The 18,668-nt window shown below is 43.3% G+C and overlaps 1 protein-coding gene across 1 annotated transcript in view; it reads right to left on the bottom strand.

Moving 5' to 3' along the window:
* Positions 1 to 18,668, bottom strand: part of LOC311134323 (myocardin-like) — a gene marked incomplete at both ends in the record, with an annotated part of 36,284 nt that overhangs the window by 7,772 nt on the left and 9,844 nt on the right. Inside the window, 1 exon segment of the mRNA XM_084167967.1 lies at positions 14,860 to 14,925. Within this exon segment, the coding sequence (XP_084024093.1) occupies positions 14,860 to 14,925 (66 nt within the window).

The following is an 18,668-nucleotide window of genomic DNA, read 5'->3' as shown; positions in this document are numbered from 1 at the left end:
GAAGTTGATGTGGTTCACTACAGAGATAACCACGCAGGAGGCAGTTTAATCACACAGAGACAGAGGACTGAAACCTGACACACAGTGAGATAACGGCAAAGAGGGCTTAGAATTAAAGGATTTTAAAACATGAACAAGTCTGTTCATACATGTATCTTTAAATATTTCCAGAGGTTAAAACAAAACAAAACCCACATTGTAGGGTGGTATGTTAGTGGAGATATAGCCTTTGTGTGAATGTACAATGTGTTCTAGTCTGTGTACTCCCTACGTGCCACAACACAGTCCCTATCCGCTCTATTGTTTAACGTCAGTATTCACACACTGCTCTTCTTCACTGTCACCTAGTCCAACACTTAGCCCTGAGGTGCTACTCTGCAGTGGCAGAGACTGACATGGCCACGTCACAGTGAACACAGCCCTGATTGGCTGAAGTGATAGTGAACAGAGAGCCTTGATTGGTTTAGCTGAGCGAGACTGTGCTATCTGGAGGAGCAGAGCCGGAGAGGGGAGGAGGGTAGTAATGTGTGTGTGTCGTTTAGTATGAGAACATGTGACCTGCCAAGACTCAACCCTGGTTTCAATCAAACCATCAGCCCTGCTCTGTGTCACCCTCTGGTCCTACACACATGCCCTTGTGCACACACCTTGGTGTCATGTCCTGTTGGCTGGATCTCTCTCTCTCTCTCCCTCTCTCCCTCTCTCTCTCTCTCTCTCTCTCTCTCTCTCTCTCTCTCCCTCTCTCTCTCTCCCTCTCTCGCTCTCTCTGCCTCTCTCTCACTCTCTCTGCCTCTCTCTCTCTTCCTCTCTCACTCTCTCTGCCTCTCTCTCTCTCTTCCTGTCTCTCTTTGCCTCTCTCTCTCTCACTAATTTTGTTTATTCTGATTTATTGGATGTTCTGGTCATGAGGCAGTGTGTTAGTAGAACAGGTTTGTGAGCTCAGCCCCAGGATGAGGGGACTATTTTCTTTGCTCAACTCTTGGCATTGCTGGGCTTGGTAATGATATGCGAGGGTGTCACTATATTTGAGATGTTTCCAAAACTGAATTGCTCTTTATTTTGTTTTTATTATTAGTGGATATTTTATTATTAGTGGATCTTTTATTATTAGTGGATATTGGCCTGATTCTGCCTTGCATGCAATCTTACAGAACTCTGCATTCAGGGTTGTAATGGGTGTTTGTCCCATTGGGTGAAATCTTGTTTTGCAAGTGTACCCCACACCTCATTGCCAAGTGCCATCGGTTCAATAACAGATTCAATTAGTCTCAGTTCTCTCTCTTTCTCTGTTCAGGAAGTAGGGTTGTCTACTTTAGTACCAGTCAGGGACAGAACAAGTTACAACTGGGCTATTATCAAATAAAATAACATTTTATTTGTCAGATGCTTGGTGAAGCAATGAAGGCGCTTCCCAATAATGCAGAGAGAAAGAAAATAGAGAAATAATAGAAAAGTAAAATACGTAATAATAAAAGTATGAATAAATACACAATGAGTAACGATAACCGTGAAATGCTTACTTACGAGCCCTTAACCAACAATGCAGAGTTTTTAAAAAGTAAGTATATACAGCAGTAGATGTGCCAGGCCTACCACCGTCGTGTCGTCGGCAAACTTAATGATGGTGTTGGAGTTGTGTTTGGCCACGCAGTCGTGGGTGATCAGGGAGTACAGGAGGGGACTAAGCACGCACCCCCTGAGGGGCCCCGTGTTGAGGATCAGCCTGGCAGAGGTGTTGTTGCCTACCCTCACCACCTGGGAAGTCCTGGATCCCGTTGACCTGGGACGTCTTCAGTCCCAGGTTCATTAGCTTAGTGATGAGCTTGGTCACTGTGGGGACGACGTCGTGGATGCCCTTATTAATGAAGCCAGTGACTGATGTGGTAAACTCCTCAATGCCATCGGATGAGTCCCGGAACATATTCCAGTCTGTGCTAGCGAAACAGTCCTGTAGCTTAGCATCCGCTTCATCTGACCACTTCCATATTGAGCGCGTCACTGGTACTTCCTGTTTAAATTCTTTGCTTGTAAGCAGGAATCAGGAGGATAGAGTTATGGTCAGATTTGCCAAATGGAGGGTGAGGGAGAGCTTTGTATGGGTCTCTGTGTTTGGAGTAAAGGTCATCTAGAGTTTTTTCGCCTCTAGTTGCACAGGTGACATGCTGGTAGAAATGAGGTAAAACGGATTTAAATTTTCCTAGTTTTTTCCTGTTTGCTTATGTCCCTATGCAGCTCATTGAGTGTCTTAGTGCATCGGTTTGTGGTAAATACGAAAAATATGGATGAAAACGCTCTTGGTAAATAGTATGGTCTACAGCCTATGAGGTATTCTCACTCAGTAACTATTAGTATTGCTGTGTATGTTCTTGTATTGATGTTAGAATCTCTATCAGCAGACCTCAACTGTTTTGAAGTGTCAGAGATCTAATATTTTCAAAGATGATAAACAAAATGGAAGAGGTCATCGGCACATTACCGGACAGCTGAACAACAGCCTTCTGCAATCAGCTACCTTCGTAGGTGACTCACTGGAGCCATGTAAATCAGACAGAGTCAAAACAGAGACACGGGGGAGGGACACCCACACACACACAGAAAGACAGACAAACACACACATGCCCTTCTCCTCTGGACCCAAATACAGCTGCTGTTTGTCTCTATAAAGCTAGTCCCTGTTCGTAAGGAGGTAGAGTAAACCTTGGCGCTCCAGCCTTGTGTTGACCGCAATATGTTTACTGAAGAGAGAGAGGAGGAGAACATAAAACCAGAGTATACTGAAACCTTGGCTGGACAGATATAGAGAGGAAAAGAAAAGGAAAGGAAAGCCTCTCACTCTAGGAGCTCAGATGCAATAATTTAATATCTTACTAACCACCGTTTCCACAGACAAGCTGTCTTCATCAGGGTATAATGACAAACACTGCGGGTCACTAGTTTATATAATGTCAAAGGACACACGCAGGTGTCTGTAATCATGGCCGGGTGTGGCCTAATAGCATTGGTTAATTCACAGATAAAAACAACATACAAAAAACATGGGTAGCATATGATCATAGATACTTGGCTACATAGGCCCACAAACATTTACAATGAATAGCAAAATCACAAGAATGGCTTCAAATCAAAGTCTAAGTTGAGACCGAAGGGAGCAAGGGTCTTTAAATTAAAGATCCAGGCAGCCTCTTGTTTTAAAAATAAATTGTCGAGGTCACCCCCTCTCCTAGAGAGGGTGACCTGTTCGATGCCGATATAACGTAGGGAAGAAATCGAGTGGTTCGCTTCCAAAAAGTGGGCAGCGACTGGGTATGTCGAGTTTTTGCACCTAATGGTGCTACGATGCTCCGATATTCGTACTTTTAATTTGCGCTTTGTTTTACCCACATCATTTTTACCACAAGGACAAGTTATAAGATAAATAACTGCCTTAGTGGAGCACGTAATAACACCTTTAATTGGGATCGGTTTCCCTGTTTGGGGGTGTTTGAAGGATCTACATTTGTAAGTGCCATTGCATTGAGCGCAGCCATTACACTTTACACAATTTCCATCCGGTAGAGGCGCAAATAGATTTGAAGCCATTCTTGTGATTTTGCTATTCATTGTAAATGTTTGTGGGCCTATGTAGCCAAGTATCTATGATCATATGCTACCCATGTTTTTTGTATGTTGTTTTTATCTGTGAATTAACCAATGCTATTAGGCCACACCCGGCCATGATTACAGACACCTGCGTGTGTCCTTTGACATTTTATAAACTAGTGACCCGCAGTGTTTGTCATTATACCCTGATGAAGACAGCTTGTCTGTGGAAACGTTGGTTATTAGGATATTCAATTATTGCATCTGTGCTCCTAGAGTATGGGGCTTTCCTTTTCAAGTGTATTACGCCGTCAGCCAGCACCTCGCCTAAACAGGTGTGCGTTTCTTTCACCTTTATATAGAGAGGAGGACTAACATATTAGGATGTAAGAGAAACATTTGAATATGTCCCAATCGCATACTTTGGGTTAAGGGATCCTTCGTTGTTTGCTGAAGGTTTTTTGTCCGGCTAGTATACAAAATAGTATGCTTTAATAGTATTGCTATGGGCGCCACATAACTTCCACTAAAACTGCATTCTATTTAATACATGCTCGTGGTTGTGATTCACACTAAACTTAAAAGGTTGTCTACTTTTACTCAGGGTCCATCGGATAGTATTTCACTGCAGCTGTATAGCCTCATTTCCAGTCCACTGAAAAGTTAAAACACACCATTTTCAAACTCAAAAACAAACTCCAAGCAAAGTCGCATATTTACCTGTGAAAACTCACACACAGGTTCATGCGAGTCACACACGTCAAGATGCAGGCAGATAGGTGTTACTCAGTGATACATGTGATGGCGGCTGCCTGTCTGAAGGCAGCAGTCTAGGGGAATGATATTCTTGTGCACCAGCTCCATGGGGCCAGGTCTCAGGGCCAGTTTGTCATTGAGGTCGTCTGCCAGACAGGCTCTCTTCAGCCTCAGCTGAGCCTCCACGGAAGAAACGTCCCCCGCCCGGTCTACATGTACACAGCAAGCAAAACCAACTTAACTCCCTGGACTATTAGCTCCCTGGACTATTAACTCCCTGGACTATTAGCTCCCTGGACTATTAACTCCCTGGACTATTAACTCCCTGGACTATTAACTCCCTGGACTATTAACTCCCTGGACTATTAACTCCCTGGACTATTAGCTCCCTGGACTATTAACTCCCTGGACTATTAGCTCCCTGGACTATTAACTCCCTGGACTATTAGCTCCCTGGACTATTAGCTCCCTGGACTATTAGCTCCCTGGACTATTAGCTCCCTGGACTATTAGCTCCCTGGACTATTAACTCCCTGGACTATTAACTCCCTGGACTATTAGCTCCCTGGACTATTAGCTCCCTGGACTATTAGCTCCCTGGACTATTAACTCCCTGGACTATTAACTCCCTGGACTATTAGCTCCCTGGACTATTAGCTCCCTGGACTATTAGCTCCCTGGACTATTAGCTCCCTGGACTATTAACTCCCTGGACTATTAACTCCCTGGACTATTAGCTCCCTGGACTATTAGCTCCCTGGACTATTAGCTCCCTGGACTATTAACTCCCTGGACTATTAACTCCCTGGACTATTAGCTCCCTGGACTATTAGCTCCCTGGACTATTAGCTCCCTGGACTATTAGCTCCCTGGACTATTAACTCCCTGGACTATTAACTCCCTGGACTATTAACTCCCTGGACTATTAGCTCCCTGGACTATTAACTCCCTGGACTATTAGCTCCCTGGACTATTAGCTCCCTGGACTATTAGCTCCCTGGACTATTAACTCCCTGGACTATTAACTCCCTGGACTATTAGCTCCCTGGACTATTAGCTCCCTGGACAATTAGCTCCCTGGACTATTAACTATTTTGTATAGGAGTTGATTCAAGCCAGTTGGGCTCGCTCCTCATTTGAATCTCCACTGATGACTTATAAGTAGTGACGTTACGTTTGATACTGGAGCTACGAGGTATGCTAAGCAGCTAACTTCGAAGCAGTGTTCCAATGTGCATATCACTTTATCAAAAGTACGTCATCAATGACGTCCGAAGCTTTGTTTGATCACGTGCTTGTTTCAAAACGCGAGATCCCACTGATTACGCTATGGTTCCAGTGCTTTCTTGGATTCCAAGCTGTTTTCAAACACCAACCTCTACTGGACACCATACTTCCAAATATACACTGAACAAAAATATAAACGCAACATGTAAAGTGTTGGTCCCATGTGCTGAAATAAAAGATCCCAGAAACTTTCAATATGCACAAAAAGCTAATTTCTCTCAAATTTCGTGTACAGATTTCTTTACATCCCTGTTAGTGAGCATTTTTCGTTTGCCAAGATAATCCATCCACCTGACAGGTGTGGCATATCAACAAGCTGATTCAACAGCATGGTCATTACACAGGTTCACCTTAACAATAAAAGGCCACTCTAAAATGTGCACTTTTGTCACAAAACACAATGCCACAGATGTCTCAAGTTTTGAGGGAGCATGTAATTGGCCTGCTGACTGCAGGAATGTCCACCAGAGCTGTTGCCAGAGAATTTAAAGTTAATTTCTCTACCATAAGCCGCCGACAACGTCGTTTTCGAGAATTTGGCAGTACGTCCAACTGGCCTCACAACCGCAGACCACATGCATGGCGTTTTGTGGGCGAGCAGTTTGCTGATGTCAACTTTGTGAACAGAGAGCCCCATGGTGGCGGTGGGGTTATGGTATGGGTAGGCATAAGCTATGGCCAATGAACACAATTGCATTTTATTGATGGCAATTTGAATGTACAGAGATACCATGACGAGATCCTGAGGCCCATTGTCGTGCCATTCATCCACCGCCATCACCTCATGTTTCAGCATGATAATGCACAGCCCCATGTCACAAGGATCTGTACAAAATTCCTGGAAGCTGAAAATGTCCCAGTCCTTTCATGGCCTGCATACTCACCAGACATGTCACCCATTCAGCATGTTTGGAATGCTCTGGATCGACGTGTACGACAGCGTGTTCTATTTCCCGCCAATATCCAGCAACTTCGCACAGCCATTGAAGAGGAGTGGGACAATATTCCTCAGACCACAATCAACAGCCCGATCAACTCTATGCGAAGGAGATGTGTCGCGCTGCATGAGGCAAATTGTGTTTTTTTTCAATCGAATATTTGGGGACGTGGTTTTCTCACAGCTCTTTTTGTGCAACCGTGAGTGAGAGTGTCATTCCAGTTTATCAATGACATATTATAAATAACCATGGGCAGTGACGGTGTATTGTGAAAGTCTCATGTTTGGCCTTGTGTCAATTGTGAACAGTTGACTAAATCAGTCAGTGGTTCTCAATTCTCTCCTCAGGGACCCTCAGCTGTTCCAGAAGTAGCTCACTTGATTCAACTTGTTAATTAACACAATAATAACGCCTATGGAATTTTAACAATATAATATGGCTGACCAGAATAAAAAAAACCTGTATGGTTCTTCAAAAAGATCTACAAAGAACCTTTCAGATTGAGAAAAGTTATTTATGGAGCCATTCTCCATAAAAGTTTTATAAAAAACAAAACATGTTCTATATAGCCCCAAAAAGGGTTGTAACCAAAGCGGAACTCTTTTTGGTGCTATAAATAACTTTTTTTTAATGGTTCTTTATAGAACCTTCAAAAAAGGGTTCCACCCTTATATGGTACTATTTAGAAGCATCATTTTTTTTTATGTGTAGGCAGACAGACTCCCTCCACTGGATACTTTTTTTTTGTTGTTGAGCTAATTAAAAGGGGGTACTGTGACATGGGTAAGACTGCCTTATGCACACACACTATAGAAATACTCCTGGGTTAGGTTGCTTCTCTTAGGATGGGATACCTGCTGATGTGCTGCAGCCTGAGCTAGCTGGATTAATCCACCGAGAGAAATAGTGACAGTACTTATTTGGTCAAACCTTTAACCCTTTACACTCCTACCCGTATACGGGTTAAAAAATGGCAGATTTGGGCACTGATAAACGCCTAAATTGGAACGAAGTGGCTGTACAGTAACATGCTATACATGACGTCAGAGCTCAGTGACTGGACAGTAACATGCTATACCTGACGTCAGAGCTCAGTGGCTGGACAGTAACATGCTATACATGACGTCAGAGCTCAGTGGCTGGACAGTAACATGCTATTCATGACGTCAGAGCTCAGTGGCTGGACAGTAACATGCTATACATGACGTCAGAGCTCAGTGACTGGACAGTAACATGCTATACCTGACGTCAGAGCTCAGTGGCTGGACAGTAACATGCTATACATGACGTCAGAGCTCAGTGGCTGGACAGTAACATGCTATTCATGACGTCAGAGCTCTGGCTCTGTGCTTCACAGTGCTGTATGGGTTTTGACTGACAACCATTCTGAAGAAGTTGCATCCCATCCCTCCTGCTAATTGGTCAACTTTTGCAAATGTTTTGTTGTCTGGGTGAGGGTAATGCTGTAAATGAAGAGGACTGTGTATTTTGAAAGATGAGACGTTGAGGATTATAATAAATACCACTCATACAAGCAAGCCAAACACCTGTGTGTTCAAATGTGCACTTCACATTTCCATACCATAAAACTCATGTCATATAGTGTCAACATTTATAATCACTATGTTTGATATACAGTTACAAGATGACGTCATACCCTTCGTTGTTCTGAACAGAATGTTTGTCTATTGTGAAGAAAATTTGCACGCACCTGAATGCACTCATGACTTCTTTCTATGTGCAATAATTATGATCGGTTTCCCTGAATTGCATTGTGAAAGCCCAACACTGTAATATCATATTTTATAACTTATCAACTCATGTTGGCAATAGAACAGGCTTTCAAATGATGCCCACCTGACCCAGATTGTGATTGATAATGGACCGTTTTTTGGATTGCATAAACAACAGGAATTGTGTGATGGCTGGGATGCAGGGTTGTGTTCCAATTTAAAAAAAACTACAAGTGTGCAAAGCTAGGAGAGCTCAAAATAGCGCATTATAGTTGAAGACACTTCTTTTAATCATAAAAGAGGGGTTGGGTTAAATGCAGAAGACAAATTTCAGTTGAATGCATTCAGTTGTGCAACTGATTATCCCCTTTCCCTTAAAAGTGCATTGAAATGACTAAGGAACTGTGCACACTTTGGAGAGGTGTGTGGCCACATGGAGACAGCAGTTAGTCCTCTCACTCAAACCCTTGTAAATGTTTTGTCTTATGTTGCACCTACCCCACATTTTCTAGGAATATTCTTATCATGTTACTGAATGTATCCAGAGTATTTTCAGATGTTTTTATCAACAAATGCGGCGAAAAGCACAGTAAATGTAAAATTCACATAAAATCAACAGTGAGTGTAATGTTTGGATTCAGTCTTGTGCCAAGTGAACTGTTGTGTCCTCTCCTTTGGTCTGATCATTTCCCCATAATCTTGAATCCCTTTCAATTGCTACCATGGTTATGCATTTCATATTTCTTCTATAAGAAACATTTCAATTTAGCCCTATACATACAGGCCAATTCCCACGAGTTTAACGGGGTAATCGGAGGCTGAAATCTGGACTATGTGACATTGGAAACAATGTCAAATGAATGGAATGATATTAAGAATATTTAATTGGCTCCTTCTAAGAACTTTTGCTGTCTAATTAAGAATTGATGGAACATTGAACAACCACAGTTATACGCTTTCATCTGCCAAAGAACAGTCTTAATTTTGTAGAGACTACAAATTATAGCTACATATACAGACGTCGGATCTTAATTTGACCCCTTTCGTAGCAGGAGGAAAATAATCCTGCAGCAGGAGGATTTGAATATATGAAGACATAGTTCGAATCGCCACCAGGGGACAGCTAGAAGCGGTGTTTGTATACGATACAGTACCGTACCTACATTGTAGCCTACCTTATGTAGTCTACGTGCAGGCTACAGCGCATCTCGTGTGGATACTTACGTGGATTATAATAAATTGCATATTTGTAGGGGGTAGTTATATTTTTTGTTAGGGAAAATCTTTTTTTTTTTTTATCATTTGTTTGATTATGTTGAAGGCAAGCAATATAGGCAGAATACATTATTTTGGTTGCCTCGGTGCGTATGTGGTCTTACGGTTACAGCCACCGACCCCATCACACGTATGCCAGAGTCGACATGGGTTCAAATCCGGCCCTTTGACTCATGGGATGAATGTCTATTTTGTTAATGCCGCATTGTTACAGGGTTAAAAGAGAAACAACTCAAAGGTTAACAGTTTAGGAATGAATTCCGAGTGCTTAAGGTTACGGTTTGGGGAAGACTTCAAACGAAATAATTAAAAACAACGCGCCTATGTATCATCAGTATTCATAGTATTCTTAGTGCTAGAGCGTTGTGAACTGCCGTATTGCAGTGGTCTAAGCAGCATGCTCTGGCTCCGAGACTCATGAGTGCTGTGTGATCTAGTGACCAGCCTGAGCTTACATTAAGCCCACAAGTCCTTAAGAGTCTATTGACTCGTGCGTCAATCTAAGTAACATAATAAAAAAAAAAAATCCCCATCAAAATCTGTCAGTTTAAACTAGTAATTTTTTTTGCATGGGCTGCGTCTCAATCCACTGCATCCGCCCATGTCATGGCATTTGTGCTTCATTTGAAAATGTCCTCCCTTGATCGAAGCTGGCTTTCATTACTTCCTCATTATGCTTAGAGGAAGGAAAGCTAATAGATGTCAAAGACGTATTGTCGGTATTACAGATACCCTCCTGATTCTGGAGTGTCAAGTGTCACGGGACTCGTCTGAAGGTAAATGGTACCCGTATATATATATATTTTTTTAAAGAGTTAAATATGTGTCCAAAAAACGTAAATATTTCCTGATCTTGTATCTCCTCGACATAGGAAAGATACTTCAAAACCTTATCCCTTATGATTTATTTGTTGACTCTCTGTTTTGCCGTTTATGAATGTGTTATTCAATGCATCTCTATGGGCTTTAGTAGTAAAGGCCAAATTCTATATTTTATCAAATCATTTTTTAAATATATGTTTTGTATACCTACAGGGTTCTAAAGTTCCAAATCAAATAGATAAATGATCCATGGTATGACCATCTTAAAACAATTCCATAGGTCAGCTTAGTAGAAGTAAACTGAATAGATAATTTATACACTAAAGAAAAGTGTCTCAGCTCAACTAAATCGTCTTTGGATAGGCTTATTATGGGTTTTCACACCTTTCTTTATGTGACAATGGATAGACTAACGGGTAGGCTACAGAATGTAATGGCATATAATCAAATAACAAGGGGCCTATTGCAACCATTGATGGCACTAGATTATCGCCAGCTGATGTCTCATCAAACCATTAATATGAACTAAATTCTGATCAGCTGATATCAATTGCAGCTATTATTGGTCACCTCATTACCGCTCCCTAAAAGATGACGTCAGTCCCGCTTGCGACCAAAGTCTTTCAAGATACAGTATGTTCGCCCTCTGGTTGGTATTGTCACAGGAACAATGTAGTCCTTTTTTGAACAAGGGCGATTTATCTATTCGACAAGCATTCAGTACAATATAAATAATGTATTTTCCTCGTTTACCACGGCAAATCTATTGTGGTAATTTACCCAACACTTTGTATGAATGGACACTAACGTTGGTGTAGCATACTGACTGTTGTTATTTTATTATTTATGTTATCCAAAAGTGTCTGGTATGGTCACTTCTTAACGAGATCGGGGGTAAAATATCCATAGTTAATAAATTAAGTCAATCGGGGGGATTGAGTTATTTGTGCCAGAAGGCCACGATTTACCCCAGGCCACGATTTAACTACATTTTGTGCTTAGGATACACTTGACACTTGTATGTTGTAGCCTAGTGAAGACCAATATCTACCTTGTGTTATTAAGCGATATATAAAACGACGGTTGTTGATGTGTACGGCCTGTAGCGTTTGAGCGAGCGGGAGAGAGAAAATTATTTTAGATAGCAAGCGCTGATCCCAATGACTCAACTTCCTCCGCATGGAGAGAAACAGAACTGCTCATTTTCAGGGACTCGTGAGGCTCATGATGCAGCAGGAAAATTCTATGCGACAAAAGAGTAATCAAGTTAAGATCCGACATCTGGCTACCATCAAATATAACAACTACTACTGCACTACTTTAGGAGATAATGACCTTCATGAGTGAATATCCCAATACATTCCTAAAAAGACAAAAAAAGGAAAAAAAGAGAGGATGGGAGTAAGGAAGGAAGGATGTGTGTGTGGCCCCTTCCTCCTCCGCCAACCACACGTCAGAGTTAAGAGGCAGTGTGTGTGTGTGTGTGTGTGTGTGTGTGTGTGTGTGTGTGTGTGTGTGTGACCAGTGGTAAGAGTGAATGCGTGCGTGGACACTTCCTCAGCCAGTCACACACCAGAGAGCCCTGAGAGGCCGAAGCAGCACCCTGAGTCTAACAAACACCAGATGCTCCTGGGTAATATATATACACACCCCAGGCCATGTCCATTTCACACGCACACACGCACGCACGCACGCGCACACACAAGCTCAAGCACACACACTTGTGCACACAATACTGATAATGGTATTCCTTTCAAAATGATTGACTAACAATGCTAGTCAAAAGGAGCCATTTTCACTTAATAAAATCGCACAGAATGGCAAATAACATCGCACATTGTCTCTCTGTCACACTGTCAGAGGTTTGTCCCCTGTCCTGTGAAGGATAATATATTTGTCCCCTGTCCTGTGGGTGCGTGCGTGCGTGTGTAACCAGTGGTAAGTGTGCGGAGGAACAGAATCCAGAGGCCCGGCATGGCCTATCAGTTCCTGGGAGTCTGCCGGAGATAAAGCAAGCAGCAAGGGCAAACGTGATTGGTTGACAGGGCAGATACTCTTTTAGAAATGTTTTTCCAATTGGACGTTTATCTGGTGATTGTAGGCGAGAGGTCGGCAGTACACATGAAGGGTTTTGGAAGATTTTGTAATCTATTAACACACACACACACACACACACACACACACACACACACACACACACACACACACACACACACACACACACACACACACACACACACACACACACACACACACACACACACACACACACACACACACACACACACACACACACACACACACACACACACACACACACACACACAAACACACACACACACACACACACACACACACACACACACACACACACACACACACACTGTGGCAGTGCTAGCCTGCTAGGCCTCTGGATTGCATTCCCCCTGCACACACCATTTTTTAAAAATAAATACCCAGGCAAGTGCACTCACACAGAATTCAACTCTGGCCTCTATAGTGTTCTATCACAGACATTAGCCAGTTTGTAATATACTTTTAGGAGCATTAAATGCAGACGAAATATGTCCATTTCATGACTCCAGTTCATATTATGGGGTTAGAGGTATAGATCATAGATCATAGATCAGCTGTATCATATTATGGGGTTAGAGGTATAGATCATAGATCGGCTGTATCATATTATGGGGTTAGAGGTATAGATCATAGATCAGCTGTATCATATTATGGGGTTAGAGGTATAGATCATAGATCAGCTGTATCATATTATGGGGTTAGAGGTATAGATCATAGATCATAGATCAGCTGTATCATATTATGGGGTAAGAGGTATAGATCATAGATCAGCTGTATCATATTATGGGGTAAGAGGTATAGATCATAGATCATAGATCAGCTGTATCATATTATGGGGTTAGAGGTATAGATCATAGATCAGCTGTATCATATTATGGGGTTAGAGGTATAGATCATAGATCAGCTGTATCATATTATGGGGTTAGAGGTATAGATCATAGATCAGCTGTATCATATTATGGGGTTAGAGGTATAGATCATAGATCAGCTGTATCATATTATGGGGTTAGAGGTATAGATCATAGATCATAGATCGGCTGTATCATATTATGGGGTTAGAGGTATAGATCATAGATCAGCTGTATCATATTATGGGGTTAGAGGTATAGATCATAGATCATAGATCAGCTGTATCATATTATGGGGTTAGAGGTATAGATCATAGATCATAGATCAGCTGTATCATATTATGGGGTTAGAGGTATAGATCATAGATCATAGATCAGCTGTATCATATTATGGGGTTAGAGGTATAGATCATAGATCATAGATCAGCTGTATCATATTATGGGGTTAGAGGTATAGATCATAGATCATAGATCAGCTGTATCATATTATGGGGTTAGAGGTATAGATCATAGATCATAGATCAGCTGTATCATATTATGGGGTTAGAGGTATAGATCATAGATCAGCTGTTTCATATTATGGGGTTAGAGGTATAGATCATAGATCAGCTGTATCATATTATGGGGTTAGAGGTATAGATCATAGATCAGCTGTATCATATTATGGGGTTAGAGGTATAGATCATAGATCGGCTGTATCATATTATGGGGTTAGAGGTATAGATCATAGATCAGCTGTATCATATTATGGGGTTAGAGGTATAGATCATAGATCAGCTGTATCATATTATGGGGTTAGAGGTATAGATCATAGATCAGCTGTATCATATTATGGGGTTAGAGGTATAGATCATAGATCAGCTGTTTCATATTATGCGGTTAGAGGTATAGATCATAGATCATAGATCAGCTGTATCATATTATGGGGTTAGAGGTATAGATCATAGATCAGCTGTATCATATTATGGGGTTAGAGGTATAGATCATAGATCAGCTGTTTCATATTATGGGGTTAGAGGTATAGATCATAGATCAGCTGTTTCATATTATGGGGTTAGAGGTATAGATCATAGATCAGCTGTTTCATATTATGGGGTTAGAGGTATAGATCATAGATCAGCTGTTTCATATTATGGGGTTAGAGGTATATATATATTTTTTTTATTTCACCTTTATTTAACCAGGTAAGCCAGTTGAGAACAGGTTCTCATTTACAACTGCGACCTGGATAGATCATAGATTATCTTTAACATAGTGTTATGGGGTTGAGGGGTCTCTGGTTACACAGTGTTAAGGACTAGGTTGTGTAATCATGAGGTAAGTGCGTCGGCTCGTAGAAGTGAGGTCATGTAGCGTGTCATGTTTCAGCGCAGTTGTCCAATGTTGCAAGTTCAATCTAGCTCTCTCTCTTTCTCTCTCTCTCTAGTAATGCAGTACATGGTGCCCCACATACTTATGAGACACACTTGTCACGTTGGTGGCTGAGAGGTGTGTGTGTGTACGTACACTTGAACATGTCTGTGTGTGTAAAAGAGTGTTACTCACGAGGCATGATACCCTGGTCTGCAAGCTGCTTTCCAGTCCTCCTCTGCTGGAGTCTGAACTGCAGAACTACAGGGAGAGAGATAGAGGAGGGAGGGAGACAGAGAGACGAGGGAGGGAGAGATACAGGAGGTAGGGAGACCGATAGATGAGGGAGGGAGAGATACAGGAGGTAGGGAGACCGATAGATGAGGGAGGGAGAGATACAGGAGGGTGGAGACAGAGAGATGAGGGAGGGAGGGAGAGATACAGGAGGGAGGGAGACAGAGAGATGAGGGAGGGAGAGATACAGGAGGTAGGGAGACCGATAGATGAGGGAGGGAGAGATACAGGAGGGTGGAGACAGAGAGATGAGGGAGGGAGGGAGAGATACAGGAGGGAGGGAGACAGAGAGATGAGGGAGGGAGACAGAGAGATGAGGGAGGGAGACAGAGAGATGAGGGAGGGAGGCAGAGAGATGAGGGAGGGCAGGAAAGTGTGAGGGAAGGAGATACAGAGGGGTTGAGAGACTGAGTATTCTGATTTCAGCAGAGAAAGTATTACTATGGTTGTGTGACGGTGAGAGAATGGGGTTTGACAGATCATGAACCAAAATCAATGTTTGAAAGTTCTCAAAGTTCTAATGCTACGGTAACATCCTCAAAACAGCAGCAGCATACCACCCTGCATCCCACTGCTGGCTTGCCTCTGAAGCTAAGCAAGTTTGGTCCTGGTCGGTCCTTGAATGGGAGACCAGATGCTGCTGGAAGTGGTGCTGGAGGGCCTGTAGGAGGCACCCTTTCCGCCTTTCGGATGGGATGTTAAACGGGTGTCTTGACTCTCTGTGGTCACTAAAGATCCCATGGCACTTTTCGTAAGGGTGTTAAACCCGGTGCCCTGGTTAAATTCCCATACCATCATGGCCATCTAATCATCCCCAGCATCCAATTGGCTCATTCATCCCTCTCCCCCTGTAACTATTCCCCAGGTCATTTCTGTAAATGAGAATGCATTCTCAGTCAACATACTCTGTTAAAATCAAAAACAAGCTACATGCCAATCTCTCTGTGTGCAGAGAAGAGTTGAACAGACACACAGAGTAAAACACGGTGCTGTGGGCTGACAAATCTTTCTGTGAGCAGGATGTAGGGAATGATAAACACAGCTCCTGGCCTTTAAACAGATCTGCTGTGTGGTCTGGGAGGGTGTGTGTCAGTAATCCCCCCTTAACCTCTATCCAAAGCCCCTTGTGTGTGCGTGGGGGGGGGGGGGTCTCTGGCTGATCATCCAGTATTATGATCAGCCAGGTCACCAGTGATTTCAAGTCAGTACTCAACGTCCATCCATGTCGGGGGGACGACGTGGAAACTGGCCACTAGGGGGCAACAGTGAGAGCTGTTACCTTCCAAGTAGGTTTTGCTAGGGCATTGAGGACGGGGGATGGTGGACGGCCGTAAGCATCTGCCGCTGATTCCAAAGTTAGCATGTTTCGAATCCAGCGATAGAAAGTTGTTTTTGAGATTTTTGTTTTAAGCGTATCTCAAACCTTAACCCTTACCTTAGCCATTCGGAGTTAATGCCTAACCTTAAAATTTCGGAGATAATGCCGAAACTTAACCTTAAACAAATATGATGTTTGCAACAACTTCGAAATGTGACTTTGGATGAACGCCTAATTCTGACGTGAGACTGTGAGAGCTGGTTGATGTGATGATTGTGTCTGTTTCTCTTTGGCTTTATCACTCTCAGATGTTCTGTGTTTGTAGTGGACCGCTGAATGGACAGAGCTGCTATGTAGTTTCAGGGCTCTGTTTCATCAATACGTCACGGGAGCATGTTTGAATAATAACTGTCAACACTGACCCCGAGCGATAATAATAATAATAATAATAATATGCCATTTAGCAGACGCTTTTATCCAAAGCGACTTACAGTCATGTGTGCATACATTTTTACGTATGGGTGGTCCCGGGGATCGAACCCACTACCCTGGCGTTACAAGCGCTATGCTCTACCAATTGAGCTACAGAGGACCATCTGTTGGCTTTATCTCCCCCTCCTCTCAGGCCATCTACCACTGTTACATAATTACATAATTCTCTAAACATCTGCTTGAGTTTACAGTTTGGCAGCAGCAAAGCCATTCACTCTGACTGGACACTGGGACTAAACATATCATAGAGCTAACTATTTTTCAGTATAGTAATCCTTCGAATCACTTTGAATCTCTCTGTCCTCTATTCTCCTCTCTGAGAATGGATCAAATACTCACCCCACTGGACCCCAGCCAGGTTTCATTTCTATATTATGAATACCTTATGAATCTATAAATACAGTATCTCATAAATAGCCCGTCCAGTTGTTAGAAAAGCCTGTCAAGAGAGTCTGATCACTGCTCTGGTGATCTCATTTACTGGCTTAGCAATAGACATTTGCTGAACAATAATGTATATCACAGTCTTATCAAATCAAAATATAATCATGTATATCACAATCTAATCAAATCAAAATATAATAATGTCTATCACAGTCTAATCAAATCAAAATGATTCCTGAAGCAAAAAGCCACGGCAACACAGTCATAACGACCTGTTGTCAAAGCAGCTGCCATGCTCCTGTAGAGGTCAAAGCCACGGCAACACAGTCATAACGACCTGTTGTCATAGCAGCTGCCATGCTCCTGTAGAGGTCAAAGCCACGGCAACACAGTCATAACGACCTGTTGTCATAGCAGCTGCCATGCTCCTGTAGAGGTCAAAGCCACGGCAACACAGTCATAACGACCTGTTGTCATAGCAGCTGCCATGCTCCTGTAGAGGTCAAAGCCACGGCAACACAGTCATAACGACCTGTTGTCATAGCAGCTGCCATGCTCCTGTAGAGGTCAAAGGGTTCAGTCTGAGGATTCCTCTAAAGACCAGTTCCTGTGTCCTCCTTTCCCTTTCCCTTTATGAGTATGTGGGAAAGAGGCAATGTAGGTAGTTGAAAGCAAGGGTAGAGGAGAGGAGAGAGGAGAGAGGAGAGGGTAGAGGAGAGGAGAGAGGAGAGGAGAGGGTGAGGAGAGAGGAGAGGGTGAGGAGAGAGGAGAGGAGAGAGGAGAGGAGAGAGTGTAGAGGAGAGGAGAGAGGTGAGGAGAGGAGAGAGGAGTGGAGAGAAGAGAGGGTAGAGGAGAGGGTAGAGGAGAGCAGAGAGGAGAGGAGAGAGGAGAAGGTAGAGGAGAGGAGAGGAGAGGACAGAGGAGAGAGGAGAGGAGAGGACAGAGGAGAGGGTAGAGGAGAGGGTAGAGGAGAGGGTAGAGGAGAGGACAGAGGAGAGGGTAGAGGAGAGGAGAGGAGAGAGGAGAGGAGAGGAGAGGAGGGTAGAGGAGAGGAGAGAGGAGAGGAGAGGAGAGGAGGAGGGAGAGGAGAGGAGAGAGGGTAGAGAGAGGGTAGAGGAGAGGAGAGAGGAGGGGAGAGAGGAGAGGAGAGAGGAGAGGAGAGGAGAGGGTAGAGGAGAGGAGAGGAGAGAGGAGAGGAGAGAGGAGAGGGTAGAGGAGAGGAGTGAGGAGAGGAGAGAGGAGAGGGTAGAGGAGAGGAGAGAGCAGAGGAGAGAGGTGAGGAGAGGAGAAGGTAGAGGAGAGGGTAGAGGAGAGGAGAGGGTAGAGGAGAGGAGTGAGGAGAGGAGAGGGTAGAGGAGAGGAGTGAGGAGAGGAGAGAGGAGAGGGTAGAGGAGAGGAGAAAGGAGAGGGTAGAGGAGAGGAGAGGGGAGAGGAGAGAGGAGAGGGTAGAGGAGAGGAGGGGAGAGGAGAGAGGAGAGGGGAGGAGAGGAGAGGAGAGAGAGAGGAGAGAGGAGAG

The sequence above is a fragment of the Coregonus lavaretus genome (genome assembly GCF_964263955.1).
Source record: "Coregonus lavaretus genome assembly, chromosome: 1".
In the NCBI taxonomy this organism is placed as follows: Eukaryota; Metazoa; Chordata; class Actinopteri; order Salmoniformes; family Salmonidae; genus Coregonus; species Coregonus lavaretus.
Note: the sequence above shows the minus strand (reverse complement) of the source record. Positions and strands in the feature narration are given on the sequence as shown.